Here is a 16,437-nt window from a genome sequence, read left to right on the forward strand (position 1 = left end):
ATAGGTAGGTATTAGAGAATTAAAATGTCGTTGGAGATTCCTGCCAAAGGGAATAGACTCTGAACATTACTGCCATAAGAAAACATGGCTTGCAATTTGCATGGATCTGGGATACACACTGAGAAAGACCTATTGGATTCTTACCACTTGACAAATGGGGAAATGCCCTAAGGTACATTGATGTCTCCAACAGCTGGGGTGGTGTCTGACACTAGTAAGAGAGGCCTCCGTAAAGTCAACTTGAGTATAACTTTTTAAAAATGATGTGTGTTATTGGGCAGATAAATCTAGATGAGACCAAAGATCTTGTCAGTAAAAGAAACATCAAGTGTCATCTAGTCTAACTTCTCCCCACCTCCCAAAGTGGAGACTTTGTCCGTCCTGTAGCGTGGGTCACAGGTGGCTGTTTTCAGTTTTGGCTCAACAGTGTCAGTGAACATGCTCATGCTCTCACTAGGCAGCTTCTTCTTTTTTAGAAAAGCTGTATTCATTGACTCTTCCCTGAAGTGGAAGCAGTTGTAAATGTGTCTTTCTGCAAAGCTGAGCATTTTCCGGTAGCTGATGCTCCTGGGCTTCTCTGGGGAGCAGGGTCCATGTTGGAGCCTGGGCTGCCTTCCTGGCTGGCTTCCTCATGGGGCGTCAGCTAAAAATGTGCTGATTCTGGAGAGAGAAGACAAACGTCTGGTCTTCAGACTTCCAGTTCTTGGTTATTCTGAATGTGTTTTTGCAGGCAGCATTGGGCATTTTCTGGTGGGCACATTTGCCAGCCACTTCTTTAAATTGATGGGCTCAGAGGTAGAAACCTAAGATGAACAGTTATGTCTTCTGCTGGGAAACTTAAGTGTTCAGCAGCTGAGAAGGCTTGAGTGTGATCCAGCCTACAGCCTAAGGGCGGGAGGATGTGATGTTTGTAGCCCCAGGGCTCTTGGTTTTCTCTTGAGAGTGAGCATTTCGGCTTCCTTTTGGGCTTTGAAAATTATGAGTATGAAATTGGGAATAATGGAACGTGGGGTGAAGAAGCATGAAGGCAAGTTTAGCTGATCCTGTGATAGTTCGGAGAGAGCCTAACTGATTTTTCTCTTCTCATCTTGGAAGAAGGTAGAGAGGAAGATCCTGGGGGGACTCCTGACACTTCCACAGGCCTATAAAATGCTCCTTCTCTTCCTTTTTCTCTTTTGCTGCTGGATACACAATACTACTTCATTTAAGAAACCAAAAGGGAATTACAACTGTCTAGAAAGGCTATTTTTATCTAAATAATTGATAATGATTAAATACCTCCTTTTTATGTCAGTAGAAACATTTGTTGAGGTTGTTTTCCATTAATCACAGTGTTATAAGTGATTTGCCACTGAACTCTTTTTATTTTATTTTTGTGAGCCTCACACCTAAGCTTTGCATTTGCTTGAAGAAATAGAGAGGTCTTTGCATAATTGAAATAATACATAGTGAAAAATGATAAAGGTGAAACAGTTAAGAGATAGGCTGAATGCCCCTCCTCCAAGTGGGTGGAGAGTTTGGCCCAGGCAGCATGGGGGTTGTGCTCAGCTTTGCAAACTGTTCTTCACATGTGAGAGAGAAGTGGTGCAAAAAACCAACCAAATACAGTTCCAGTAGACCTGAGCCTCAATACTTCAGACTTCCCTTTCGTCATGATTGGTTTTAACAGTGACTCACGGCTGAAGCTTCAGTATAAAGAAACCTCTAGCTTGCTACCGGGCTGGAGAACTCGCACCTCTTATCTTTTTTCTTGGGCCTACAGCCATAAAATTAATAGCAATCCATTATGAAGGCATGTGTGAATGTGTTTTTCCCTCTGCTCTAGTAAAATCTAATTTGGGGATGGTGCTTATTCTGGTTAGATGTTTTTCCATCACTTTTTTTTTTCTGGATGCCATAGACAAGTGGAAAGGGGCCTCTAGAACTTAGATTGAGTAACCTTTGAGGTCATTTTCCTTTCTGCCATGCCTAACTGTCTCTTTGCTTCTCAGTTGCAGATCTGATCTCTTCTGAACACCTCATCGTGTCTCCATCCCTGGGAATCTGACCCTAGCAACTGGACCATTTTGTTCTTGGAATTTTGGGTGTCCTCTCTTCTCACCTTTCCCTTTTCCCTTTTCCCCTTCCCCCTCCTGAGAACTTCTGAAGACTGTAGAGATTGTCATGGAGTCCAGGGAAACCTTAAGCAGCTCCCGGCAAAGAGGGGGCGAGTCAGACTTCCTGCCGGTCTCCTCAGCCAAGCCCCCAGCTGCTCCTGGCTGTGCAGGAGAACCTTTGCTCTCCACTCCAGGACCTGGGAAGGGGATCCCGGTGGGCGGAGAACGCATGGAGCCAGAGGAGGAGGATGAACTAGGCTCAGGGCGGGATGTGGATTCCAACTCCAACGCGGACAGTGAGAAATGGGTGGCAGGAGATGGTTTGGAAGAGCAGGAATTTTCTATCAAGGAGGCAAACTTCACAGAGGGAAGTCTGAAGCTAAAGATTCAGACCACAAAGCGGGCTAAGAAACCCCCAAAGAATTTGGAGAACTATATATGTCCACCTGAGATCAAGATCACCATCAAGCAGTCTGGGGACCAGAAGGTGTCCCGTGCTGGAAAAAACAGCAAAGTCACGAAGGAGGAAGAAAGAAGCCACTCCAAAAAGAAGGTAGGAAGCACTGTCTTATAGTCATTTTTGTTTGTTTTTCTGTTTTTGCCATTTTATCCTCAACTTCTTAGGGTCTATTTATATATTATACTTGACTCTAGAACAACATGGGGTTGGGGACTCAGACCCCTGCACAGTTAAATCTGTGTGTAACTTTTGACTTCCCCAAAAACTTAACTACTAATAGCTTACTGTTGACTGGAAGCCTTACTGGTAATATTATCAGTTGATTAACACTGATTTAATATATTATATATATTATACGTATTATATACTGTATTCTTTCAAAAAGTAAGCTAGAGAAAAGAAAATGATCTTAAGAAAATCAAAAAGAAGAAAAAATATATTTGCTATTTATTAAGTGGAAGTGCACCATCATAAAGGTCTTCATCCTTATCATCTTTATGGTGGGTAGGCTGAGGATGAGGAAGAAGAGGGAGGGTTGAAAGTCTTGCTATCTCAGGGGTGGCAGAGGTAGAAGAAAATCTTCATGTAAGGGGACTCTTGAAGTTCAAGCCCGTGTTGTTCAAGGGTCGACTGTACTTACCTACTCATTAATTACCAATCTCCTTGATGGAATATTTAAGGACTCAAGAAGAAATACCTCTGCTATAATCTTGGTATAGTATCTAGTTCATTATCATATCTTCTGCATGTCTGACAGCAATAGCTATAGAATTGTAATTTTGGGGAGTTCCTGTTTATTGTATAACAGCCAATTGTCTGGGTCAGCTAAGCCATAACAAAATTTTTAGTATTTTTTTCTTTGTTTGCATTAGTTTTCATAGTTAGGAGTGAGATATTAAAAAACTTGGGTTAATCAGAACAGTCAAGAATTGTTAAAATCTCCTTTTGATTTCAGTCATTACTACTGTAAATCTTCCTAAGATGAATCACTCGCCTGACTATGGAAGCCCTGTCTTTGTAGTAACTAAGACTCTCACAGAGCTGAAAACTCATCATTGTGAAAGCCAGCGATGCGCATTAGAACTGGAACTGTAGAAAACCAAAAAAAGGGGCAAGTGATTGGCCTGAATCTCTGTCCAATACATCATGGACTTTTAAGATTGGGCATTGACTTAACTTGGTTGGTTGTTACTTTCCTCCTAAAAGTCAAACATGGATGTGCAAAGTAGCTAGACAGGTGGTTGGTGGTGTCAGTTGGTTGGGAATGAATGAGTTCATATTTCATTGAATTTATTTTGTATATTAGGGAGTTACAGTGAGTTACAGTGACCTCCCTTCCTGTGTGTAGCACTCAGCTGTGATAGCAGAGGACTGCCTTATTAGTAAGTTTTTTTCTTCGAGAATCTTTGGGACTTGGGGATGGCCCTGGAGGAAGCCCTTTTACTGACAGAGTTTTGGGGTTCTAGGTTGTAGGTGTTAATCATAGTCTTTGTCACTCTCTCCCTGACATTTGATCATTTATTTGGGCTCTAGCTGTGTGGATTAGCTAAATATGGCACAAATGAATGAACTTCTCTTCTTTATAGCGCAAAGATAATCCATAGCATTTCTGTTACCATTAGGTTTTGTTTTGTTTTGTTTTTAAGCTTTGGGGTAGTTATTTTCATTAAAACCACTAGGAATCATATTATTTCTTTAGCACAGGGGGCTTGTGTCCATCCTTATACTGGGTGTTGTGGCTGATCTTGTTGCATTTAAAATCCAAATAATGGGCTAGAAGAGACTTTCTGGGTGACTGACTCATCACAGTTTGCCCAAAAAATCTCTCCTGGTTTCAAGACTGAAAATTCTGCATCCAGAAATTGTCCCAGTTCCTAGCAAACTGGGACAATTGGTCACCTTAGTTTAACATTTTGGAAGACAAAAGAACTTTTAGAAATTGTTTTGTTTTGCCAGAACATAGAGGTCGTGCTGTCTCCTCCCCCATTACAACTTTGCAGTGATTTCTGGGTACTCTGTTGTGAAACCAAAGGTTTAATCTCCGCACATACAGAAACTTCTGAGATTCGGGCAAGAAAATGCAACAGTTCAAATCAGGCTCTGAAAGTGAGACTTTGCGTTGGAGTTGGGTCTCTTCAGATACGAAAATGAATATCTTTGTTTCTGGCCATTGAGTTGGCCAGTTCTTTGTGTGTTGTTGTATTTTTGGGTGGGTGGGTTGTCTTGAAAAATGGTTACCCTTTGTCTCCATCACCTTCACTGCCAGGATTTAAGCAGCAACCCACAGTTTTGGGAGTTCAAACCCAAATTCACTGCCCTAAAAAGAGAATACCTTGTCCTGATTAGGTACCACTTTTCCTAAAGCCACTGACTGTTCCCAAATATAGCTTTCTCCCCATTGGAACACACCAGAATAAGCTTTGGAATCTGTACCATCGAGATGATTTCAAAGCTGAAATGCGCGGTGGACCTTAGTGCTCATATCTGAAATTCTCAGGCTGGTCGTTTTCATTCAAAAAGCTGGATGCTCTTTGTGGACTTTATGGGAAAGCAATAAAATTGCTTATTTGAATATGTGATTTGCCTTTTTTTTATAAGCATTTTTATGCCTCAGCAATTGAAGGGGACAGAGAGGAAGGAGAAGGACTGAAATGCAATGCACAGTGCTCTTTATGATGACGCTGTGATGGGAATACCCTTCAAAACTTTTTAATTGTTAGAAACTTGCTTCATGTGGTACTTCTCCACCCTTCTTACGTTTATTTATGCCTAACACTGTTACTTTCCAGAAATGAATTAATAAAGCTATCATCACTGAGTCTCAATTACTTGATAGATGACAGGAACATTCTCTGATCTCTATGGGATGAGAATGTTAACTTTATTACCCTTCAAATTCCTGCTGTTTTGCAACCAGAGAGTAAGCAAAGGCTAAAGCTGAGGGTGAGATGTGGAAACCTTGACTACTGTGTGTGTGGGAAAGTTTAGTGGCATAAACTTGCAGAATTTACTTACTTGTATGAATGAGAAGTATGTGATCAGTAATTTGGCACAGAATGGATGAGGATGAGGTTTTGTAAGCAACCCACCAGCATCTAATCCTGAAGTCACCTTCTGGATCTATTTTTATAAGTTGTACCACTTTTTGAATAAGTGGACATGGAGTGGCCTCTGGGAAGCAGGTCCTACACTAGGAGCTAGAAAGGAAGCCCTGTTAAGCTGATCTTTGAGCTGGTAGCGATTCCTGCTAGGGAGTCATCTGAATATATGTGCTGACTTTGAGCCGGGGTTGGCAAACTATAGCCCCTGGGCCAAATCCAGCCCCCTGCTGCCCGTTTTTGTATTGCCCCCAAGGGAATAATATTTTTTTACATTTTTGAAAGGTTGGAAGAACATCAAAAGAATAATATTTTGTAATATGTGAGGCATATGAAATTTAAATTTCAGTGTTTATAAATAAAGTTTTATTGGAACACAGCCAAGTTCATTTGTTTATGTTTTGTCTCTGACTGCTTTTTATTATAGTGGCAGAGTTGAGTAGTTGTGACAGAGGTACTATGACCTTCAAAGATTTGACTATTTACTCTCTGATCCTTACAAAAAATGTACATTGATCCTTAACTTAGGATAAGGACATAGAGTTTCAGGATAATAAAGGTTTTGTTTTATTTTGTTTTGCTTTTCGTAATTCAGCCTCCGAGTTTGGAGGCTGGGGGGAATTAGGTGTTATCTTATGTGCTGCTTTTTGTTGTTGTTTAAGTGAACCAGTTAATTTTGTTGAAGTCATTGCTTGACAGCCTCAGGCAAAGACAACTTATATGGGATCCCAAATGATTTTCTTTTTCACTGGTGTTTGAAAAGAAAGCTCTGTGTGATAAGGGTAGCATGACTTACATATTATAGGCTAGTTCTCTGTGACGTTAACTCTAGTTATACATGTTCCACTGCTTTGGGATGAAGGCATTTATGTCTAGTATTGTTAACAGCCTTGTTCCAAATTTTAAACCTAGGGCTAACTCTCTAAACTGGAAAGGGATTATAAATGGTCAGGGAACATCGCCACTTAAGTGGTGAGTTGTGAGGAGGAGCCCATGTACTACCTCCCTGGCTCAAGGATGCACGGACTCTTCTAACCAGGATAAAAGTCTTTTTTCTTCCATATAAAACTAGGGTAGGAATTGAGATGCTATTTGGGAGAGGGTCTATGATGAGTGGATTTACATGAGGTGTGAAAGCAGCATTTGGTAGAAGTAGGGGCTGAGGGGAGAGCTCAGAACCTACTTCGGGGCCTCTGAACTCTCCTTTGGACAGGTGTAATTTTGCAGATGGACGCTACATGTGTAACTTGTTCTTTATCATGGGACCAACGTGGTTGCATCTTAAATTTACTCAGGTAAGTGACTTAATAACTTACACTTCCTCAGGTTCCCTTCTAGGTGATTAGATTAAAACAACAGAGAACATGAAGATGAGTCTCTGGAAGAATGTTCCAGTAGTGGGACACGGTGGCTCGCACCTGTAATCTCAGCACTTTGGGAGGCTGAATCACTTGAAATCAGGAGTTCAAGATCAGCCTGCCCAACATGGAGAAACCCCATCTCTACTAAAATTACAAAAATTAGCCAGCCCTGGTGGTGCATGCCTGTAATCCTAGCATCTTGGGAGGCTGAGGCAGGAGAATCGCTTGAACCCAAGAGGCAGAGGTTGCAGTGAGCTGAGATGGCGCCACTGCCCTCCAGCCTTTTTGGATGACAGAATGAGACTCAATCTAAAAAAAAAAAATTCCAGTAGTGACAGGGTTTTGAAGAGTTTCCAAGCTGGGCAGGGCTTAGCAGCTCTTCTCTTTCCTGAGGATGTTAGGAGTCAGGGACACCTGCCTAGATTCAACAGCAAGATAAGGGCATGGGAGTTCCAGATGGATGCCATACAGTGACTCAGGGTAGGAGATGTGGTGTGATAGTCTGACACCAAGCAGCTTTGTGAATCTGGATCACATGCTGAAACCCTAGTTTCCTCATCTGCCAAATACAGGTGATGATATCTACATGATATAACTCAGAGGAAGATTTTAGAAGGAAATGGATAATTTACAGAGTACACATCATCATAATAACTCTGATTTCTTGAGCTACATGGCAGACCCTCTGCTAGCTGTTTTACATTACTCACCTTATCTATTAGTCTTCATAACAATCCTGCCAGGCAGATCTTATTTATTTATAGGAACTTGAGGCTCAGATTGCTTCAAAGGAGGAGGAGCTGGAAGGGGCAAGGTTTTCCTATGAAGCCAATTCTATTAGACTCCAATCAAATGTATATTCCAGGCCCTAAGTTGCCACCCTATAAAAGTAAAGGATTTCTGGAAGCTGAGGATCGCTAGAGTGTTTCTTCCATACTTTCTCATATAGCTGGGGTGGCACAAGCCTAATCTGGCACATTTTCCTTAATTCTAAGTTTTCCATGGTTTTGAGAGAGCATTCAAATCTCACTGGTTAAAGCCCTATTTTTTTTTCATTTATTGTATTTACAAATTTTATTTGCTTTTGACAAAAATACAACTTCTGTTTCATTTCTTTGGATTTAATTTTTCCTCCTCTCCAGTTCCATTGGGAGATCTTATTTCCTCCTGTAGCAAGGACTTCAACCTTATACCCATCAAGTGCCTGCCATGGTCCTAAAAACGCATTCAGGATTTGTCTTGGTCTAGACCATCATCATATGCGTAGGGAAAGACTCTTGTATTCTGTCCTGAGCATTCACAGTCTGCTTTTGTGAAGCCAAATAAGTCATGCACTAATTTCCTCCTTACACAAAGAGCAAACACACAAAGTATGGATGGGAAAAATGTTTCTTAGGTGTTGTTGATGGGAAGAGAGGTTGGCATCAGATTGCAGAGATCAATGAATGTCAAATAAATGGGTTTGGATTTAATTCTGTAAGTAGCAGGAGTGCTCAGAGAGCTTTGAATCAGAGAGAAGGAACCATTGCGGGGGTGCTGGGGAACTTGGTGAGAGTGACTCTGTGCAGAGGAGCTTAAAATGGGTCGAGACATGAAAGCGGAGCCTTTTGGTAACACAATTGTCAGCAAGGAGAGATTGCTCTAGGGTTCTTCCCTTTTCCTGGCATGTCCTGAGAAGCACATTTCTCTCTTGACCTTTAATGGTCATAGCAATTTTGTTTACAGGTGGGTGTGGAGGGGGCTATGAGAAGAGGTGTTTGGCAGAGGGTGAAGGGTGGCTTGCTTTGCCAAGGGTGCAGGTTGCCTGAACTCTGGCTGCTGCACCCATGGTTTTCTCATCCTCCACCCTAGTGGGTGGCTCAGAGAGCCTTCTACTCTCCTGGTGGTTCAAGTGTCCCTCCCTTGCCATCCTCTTTTGTCAGCACTTTCTCTGGTCATTCCCAAGTATTCTGCTTTACAGAAGACTTGGCCTCTCTTCTTCTGGGGGTGGGAATGTGGTGTCTCAAACTCCTGGGAGTATGAGCTGCTTCCTCCACAACGTCCTCATCCTGACTTGGAGATCGGGTCTCCCTAGCATTTCTACACAAGAGGTCGAATTTTCCCTCTTGTTTCATTTTAGTTTTTATCTCCTGAGATTTAAAAACGTTTTTGTTTTAAGTACCACATTTCTATATATTCATGAGAATGCCTGGAAATTTTGTTTCCTGATAGATTTCTCTCTGATTATGTTATAGCTAAAGCAGCAGGGAAGGCGGGGAATGACCTTTTCTGCGTGGCAGCAGGGAGCATTGGACATGTCAACTGAAAGTGTGAGGGAAAGAACCTTGGCCTTGGAGATGGGAGCCCTGGGCACCGGCTCGGCCTCTGTGACTCACAATCACATTCGGCCAGCATACTTTACCTCACTGCTTCTCAGCTTCTACATATTCAAAAAAAAAAAAAAAAAAAAAAAAGATGAAGAAGAAAACCAAAGCAGCATTTTCCCTCCGAGGTCTTGTTTCTGTTCTATAATCTAGAAACTTTAAGGGCCATTCTGTTTCATCAGCAGGGCAAGTGTTTCTCTTTAAGAGCACTCGTTACTATAAACAGATTTTTGAACTCTGTTTGGAACCACTGTTCCGTCATCAGATTGTTTCCTTTTAGCACCAAATGTCAAAAGATCTAAAATCATGGGAGCAAGGGTCAGAGTTGAGCTTAAAATGTGGTGATTTACCAAACTTGTGTTCCATAAGTATATTCTGGGAATATTTGGTTATCCCTCAACCCTGTCTTCCATTTTTCCCTTTTTTTCTTCCTGTGTTTGGGATTCTCTGGGGGTTTAAAATATGTAGCTTGGCTGTTTCCTCCTGGTTTGGTGTTCTCTTGTTTGTTTTTTTTCTCTTTGGACTCCCCCAAGGAAGGTTTTTTGGTGAATTCTATGCCATTGAAAATGCATCTGGCAGAATAGCCGGCAGAAAACTGTGTTCTGTTCAGACAGGAAGTCATTTATTCTCTGAAGCATGGCTAGTGTGCTCTGTATGTGAAATTCTAGGTGAGGAGTGCAGGGTCTGTTAGAAAGAGCCTCCACTCTGGGAGTGGATTAGAACTCAGATACCCTGATTCCAGGAACGTGGTCTCTCTGCCTCTGAACAGAGACAGGCTGCATAACCTTAGGCAAGACTTAACCTCTTGAAATGTTTCCTGACAGTTGGAAAATCAGGGATAACAGCAGCCCCTCCTTGTTGATGTCACTGTAGTGAGGTTGAAATTGTCTGTTGGGCACTTAGGACAGCACTTTGCTCAGTATGTCCTGCTCTCATTGCTGTTGGGCATCTCTCCCGGCTGACCACCCACAGGAACTTCCTTAGTTGAGGCACAGAGTGGGCACACAGTGATCTGCAGTGGTGCTGGGCACTTGGAAGGCCTGGACTGTGTTGAATTATATGTTAGCTGGGGGGGCAGTACCAGGGCCTAATCTCTGATGCCTGGAGAAACATCTATTAGTTGAGCACATCACTAATGATTTTTTTTTTTTTTTTTTTTTTTGGTGTTGGTGGTAGGAATTGCTATAGGGATTTATTTAGAGATAGTTCAAAGGTCTTTTATCTCTGTGGTCATTTATCTGCCAAACGGGGATGACTGCTGAGCACAAAGGATGACTCAAAATGAAACTTTCAAAGCAGTGTCAAAGGAACCACCAAGTGGGGTTCAGCTGGCGGCTGCTACTCTTCCAGCATTTGCAAAGTCGGCCCCTCTTCCTCATCGTTGCAATTTTACATCCTCAAAAAGTCCTCTCATTGCTACATTGCTAGTTGACCCGCAGTTATATTTCCTTTTTTTCTTTTTAATAAAAGGCAAGAGAAACAATCCCTTTTTGCCTTTTCCTACCACATTTTGACTCTTCTGATGCCTGCAAGTTTAAGTTAAAAACATCCCACCTTCAAGCTACAAAATGCAGCACATCCCAGGACATCCCCCACCTGCCTTGCTTGTTTATTAGACACAAGTGGCTTTGTTCAGGAAGTTACTGGGAGCCGCTAAAGATAGTCAAGGTAGAGAACACGGGGTGGGGTCTCAGAGTCCGAACTGAGGCCTTGGTTCGGGTTCCTGACAGCATTAAATGTAGAAAATAAACAGCACAAGGCCTTGAAGCCGTGCATTTTAGGAGTTGTTTTTTTTTTTCTTTTTTTTGAGATGGAGTCTCACTCTGTCACCCAGGCTGGGGTTCAATGGCAGGTTTTCGGCACACTACAACCTTTGCCTCCGAGGTTCAAGCAATTCTCCTGCCTCAGCCTCCCAAGTAGCTGGGACTACAGGCCCATGCCACCACACGCAGCTAACTTTTGTATTTTTAGTAGAGATGGGGTTTCACTGTGTTGGCCAGGCTGGTCTCAAACTCCTGACCTCGTGATCGGACCGCCTCAACCTATCAAAGTACTGGGATTACAGGCGTGAACCACCACACTCAGCCAGGAAGTTTTTAATATCCACAATAAACTAAAAATTTGCACACAGCCACACTGCTTTGGGGAAAGTGTTTCAACATGCATGGTCCTCAGAGTGACTTGACTTGGAAGGTTGACATTAAGGCTCTGGTCACTCCCCTATGGAGCCATCAGTGGTCAGAGGAAGAGGCTGCCAGAGAGGAGGGCAGGAGTTAAGTAGACCCATGTCCTCAAGAGGTGTACAGACAGACACAACACCTTCACTGATTTTTAGCCACACCATGTCATATCGAGTCGGCCTGAGGCTGAATTATATATTGACTGGTGGATCAGTGAGCCCCCGCTGCTGGGGGAGTGCACACCTGAGTGTGTTGAACAGGAACACCCAGGGCCCTATGTTGCGAGAGGTTTGAACTATGCAACTTTTTTCTCTTTTCTTTTCTTTCCCTCCCTCCCCCACATCGCTTCCCCACTCCTCCCCCCTCCCCTACTCCTCCCTCCTCCCTCCCTCCCTCCTGACTGTTTCTGCTGCTTGGCCCTGGCTGTGGGTAAACTCCAGCACTGCAGTTTCATCCTGGAGACCCCCAGCTCCCTCCCTCCATCCCTCCCTTCCTTCCTGCCTGCCTTCCTTCCTTACTTCCTCCCTTCCTTCCTTCCTTCCTCCCTCCCTCCCTTCCTCCCTCCTTCCCTGCTTCCCTCCCTCCTTCCCTCCCTTCCTTCTTTTCTTTCTTTGTTGCCTTTTTTTTCCTTTTTTTACCTTCTTTTAAAACAGGGTCTTGCTCTGTTGCCCAGGCTGGAGTGCAGTTGTGCAACCATAGCTCACTGCAGCCTCAAACTCCTGGGCTCAAATGATCTTCTCAGCTCAGGCTACTGAGCAGCTAGGACTGCAGGTGTGCACCACCACATCTAGCTGATTTATCTTTAAAAAATTTTTTTTTGGTAGAGATAGGTCTTGCTATGTTGCCCAGGCTGGTCCTGAACTGGCCTCAAGCGATCCTCCTGCTTTGGCCTCCCGAAGTGTTGGGATTACAGGTCACTGGCCTGGCCTGACTACACCACCTCTAGGGCACTTCCCCATTTTCCATAGTACCCCAGTGGATCTTGCCCTATGAAGGCAAGGGCCTCCCTGTGTATCTTGAGTTTGCATTTCTCTCTGAATTCCCCGGTGGTTGTATTTTTCTCCCTGCCTGCCCCTTCTTCCCTGGGCCAACTTCCCTCACCTCCCCACCAACCTGTGACCTCACACGGGAAAAAATTGAGACTTTTATTTACTCTGAGAAGTCTGAGCAGTTCCCACCTCAGTACCCAGACTGTGAGGCCATTCGATAATCATCATTAGTATGAAATGCAGGTTGCTTTGGTGTGTTTTCTAGACCTTGTTTATTGTGGTTTCCCCCCCACCAGATGGTCTTCTTTGCCTCCCACGAGTTTCTAGGCAGTTTCACAGTGGGGGATAGGAGGATGGGAGTGGGTAGGAAATTCTTAAAAGGAGATAGAGAGCAGCTCTGTCCCTCCAGGTGGGCCACACACCATGTCTTGCCAATAAGAAGCAATCATTTGCAAATATAAATTTGCCCAGTAGTGTGGACAGCCTTTTATGCCAGGCCAGTTAGTTCATTTGTTTAGTGTTGTTCATGAGAACTCAGCTCAGGAATTTCAGCATTTTTTACAACACATAGTACCCCTGCAGAACCAACTTAAAGCAGTAGCTCCTCATGGTGGATCATGGGTTTTGTAGTGTACAATGGGACTCTCCATGATTTCTCCATTCTTATTATTTGGGGGCAGCATTATGTATAAACTAACTTATTTGGGTGTGTCATTCTTCCTGTGTCATCAGGTTCCTGAACTAACCTAGTCTTCCTGCTTGATTCCTACCATTTAGATAAATGGCAGGGCAGTGTTTCTGATTGGGCTTGTGTGCTACTGGATCATGAAGGAAGGCAAGATTGGGAGATCCAGAAAGGGTCCTCGAATGAGAAGTTAAATTCATTGAGGACACAGGTGAGAATCAGGCATCTGGTCATTAGGCAGGAGAAGACTGACAACAGAAGCTCTGTGTCAGAAGAAAGGCATAGGTCCACAACTGAGTCACGCTTCCAGAATCGTGGATATTGCTAGAAATTAGAAGGGCCTCTGAGCATTTCTTTTTCAGCATCCCTCTTTTTTTTTTTTTGAGATGGAGTCTCGTTCTGTCGCCCAGGCTGGAGTGCAGTGGCGCGGTCTCCACTCACTGCAAGCTCTGCCTCCCGGGTTCACGCCATTCTCCTGCCTCAGCCTCCTGAGTAACTGGTACTACAGGCGCCTGCCACCACGCCTGGCTAATTTTTTGTGTTTTTAGTAGAGATGGGATTTCACCGTGTCAGCCAGGATGGTCTCGATCTCCTGACCTCGTGATCCTCCCGCCTTGGCCTCCCAAAGTGCTAGGATTACAGGTGTGAGCTACCACGCCCAGCCTCAGCATCCCCTTAAAGGAACAAAACACACCTTTCCAAACCCCTAAGGCATGGTTATTTGGCTGCTGCTCAAAGGCCTTCAGGGAGGGGATGTGCCACCTTTTGCGGCAGCCCTCGTTTTAGAAAGCTCTTTCTTATATTGCAGTAGGCATCCCTTTTAAAGCCTAGATATTTCCAGTTCCTGAAAGTGTTCCTTGTATTCCATGGTTTCCTGGTGCCAAACCACCCTGGTTCTTTTGCTGGGAATACTAGTTTTTCAGTGTCCCTTCTAAAAGGTATAAGTGGGAGAGCTCACAGAACAGAGTACAATACTGGGAGGTGGTCTGGCCCTGCATTATGTCAGGGAATTGTAACCTCCTCTGTTCTAGACACAGTACCTCTATTAACATGACCCCAAGCTGTACCAGCTTTCTAGAAGCTATGTCATTGTTCATATACACTGAACTCAAGGTAAGGAAACCTGCCAAATTAATATTGTCTTATGCTACTTTTGCTGTACAAATTATCACATCCTATAGTCAGTGGATTCTCTAGGCTAAAATTCAGGTGTTTGCATTATTATCATCTCTTTGTGCACAGTTCTGGGTAGAGGTGTGAATCGAATGTTATACAGATGGTCTGGTTTGGGTCTAAGGACTACATGGAAGGCACAGAAACAAGACACTTTTAAATGTAGTGCCCAACTCAGTCAGAATTCCATTTCTGTGTATTCTGTAGAGATACATCTCTAGATAGCTATCTGCCTTCTCCGAACCTGGTTTCTCATTTATATAATGACCTCCTTTATCTAAATGAAAGGGCTGTTAAGTGTGTGTTGTTAATGATAAAGTCTATTCTTCTCAATTGTGGTGTAAGCTTCTTAGCTCTTCTTTTTCTTTTCTTTTTTGAGAAAGAGTCTTGCTCTGTCACTCAGGCTGGTGTGCAGTGGCACGATCTCCACTCACTGTAACCTCCGCCTCCCAGGTTCAAGCAATTCTCCTGCCTCAGCCCCCCAAGTAGCTGGGACTACAGGTGCGTGCCCCAACACCGGGCTAATTTATTTTGTATTTTTAGTAGAGATGGCATTTTGCCACGTTGGCCAGGCTGGTCTCAAGCTCCTGACCTCAGATGATCCACCCACCTCGGCCTCCCAAAGTGCTGGGATTACAGGCGTGAACCACCGCACCTGGCCTTAGCTCTTCTGTTCTATTAATATCAAAACAGCTCCTGCTTAGTCAGCTCTGTGTATTTTGCATTGGTAGTTAGAAACATCTGAAATTTTGTGTCTGTGTGTGTGTGTGTGTGTGCACGTGCACGTGTAAGTGCTCTCCTATCCAGATATACTGTAACAGAGCTGAAGCATCTTAATTCTAGAAGTACCTGCAGAGTTTTATGGGGTGTTCAGCCTAAGTGCTATGTGGGGTATAGAAAGATGTTGCCAAGAAGTATTGATCTCAGGACATTTAGGGAAAAACCCAGGGCATTGTGTTTAATAGGTAACTGTCAAAATATGTGTTCCAGATGATAGTACATGGTGTGGACAATCACATCTGCCCAGCACCTTGACAAAGTATATTCACATCTGCCCAGCTGTTCTTTCTTTTGGGTTTGCTCTTCGTATAGTTAAGCAAAGTTGTTGTTATTTCTCCCAGTTTTATAGACTGGGGAAAGGACTCTGAGGGTTTTAAATGGCTTGCCTGGGCTTACAGCTAATTACTGAGGGATGGGGGGTGTTTGGGACTCAAACCCTCAGGTCTCCTGGTTTCCGGCAGTAGGAAGCTATCTTCAAAACATTCCACGTTGCCTTGCCCTGCTGAAACATCTTTAAGAAGAGAATAGTTGAGTCTCTTGAAACTCACCTGATTGTTTCTGCTGCTTGGCCCTGGCTGTGGGTAAACTCCAGCACTGCAGCTTCATCCTGGAGACACATAGCGCCTTTCTTGACTGCCCACAGCCATATTCCTGCTAGAAAACACTGGGCAGGTCACAGCGGCAGTGAGGCGTGGTACGAAGTGATGGGCTGGCAGCAGCACAGGGCTGTGGGGGATAATAGGCTCGCTGTGACTTAATCCAGAAGTTATTTACAGGGTATTCTAAAGTGTCCTGGTTTGGACTGAGAATGTGGGATTCAGCTGAGGCCCTTGCAAAATAAGATTCCATGAGCGCTGACTAGCCTGAGGCCTGAGGGGAACAGTTTCTCCAATCAAGGGTTCTGGGTCCAAGTCCCTGTTCTGCCTTTAACAAGTCAATCTGTGTTTGCTCGTATTTAATAAGGGAGTAATAATGTCACTCTTCTTTCCACATTATTCTGAAGATAATCTGAGCGAATGGCTATAAAACAGTTCTGAAATGTTAACAGTGCAATGGAAATAGAAGGTGTTCTTTAAAACTACTATATAGTAGATTTCCAACAAACTATGGTTGCTAATTGAACTTTTTCATCACTTCCTTCGATATCCTTTTATTCCCTGGCCTCTCTCCTCCTCTGTTCTTAATAAAGCCCCCAGACGTGGCTGTGATGGACAGCAGCTGCAGGTTGGAAGTGGGCGCGTCCAGATACCCA

General features: G+C 43.7%; 1 protein-coding gene across 7 annotated transcripts in view; it reads left to right on the forward strand.

Moving 5' to 3' along the window:
- SETBP1 (SET binding protein 1) overlaps positions 1-16,437 on the forward strand; it is a 377,682-nt gene that overhangs the window by 19,439 nt on the left and 341,806 nt on the right. For all 7 annotated transcript variants that reach the window (XM_009192646.3, XM_017951682.3, XM_003914334.5 and 4 more), the window contains one exon: positions 1,992-2,649. In XM_009192646.3, coding sequence (XP_009190910.1) covers positions 2,164-2,649 — 486 coding nt within the window. In that variant the 5' untranslated portion in view covers positions 1,992-2,163. The remainder of the gene's footprint in view (positions 1-1,991; positions 2,650-16,437) is intronic.

This window comes from Papio anubis, chromosome 19, assembly GCF_008728515.1.
Source record: "Papio anubis isolate 15944 chromosome 19, Panubis1.0, whole genome shotgun sequence".
Classification (NCBI taxonomy): Eukaryota; Metazoa; Chordata; class Mammalia; order Primates; family Cercopithecidae; genus Papio; species Papio anubis.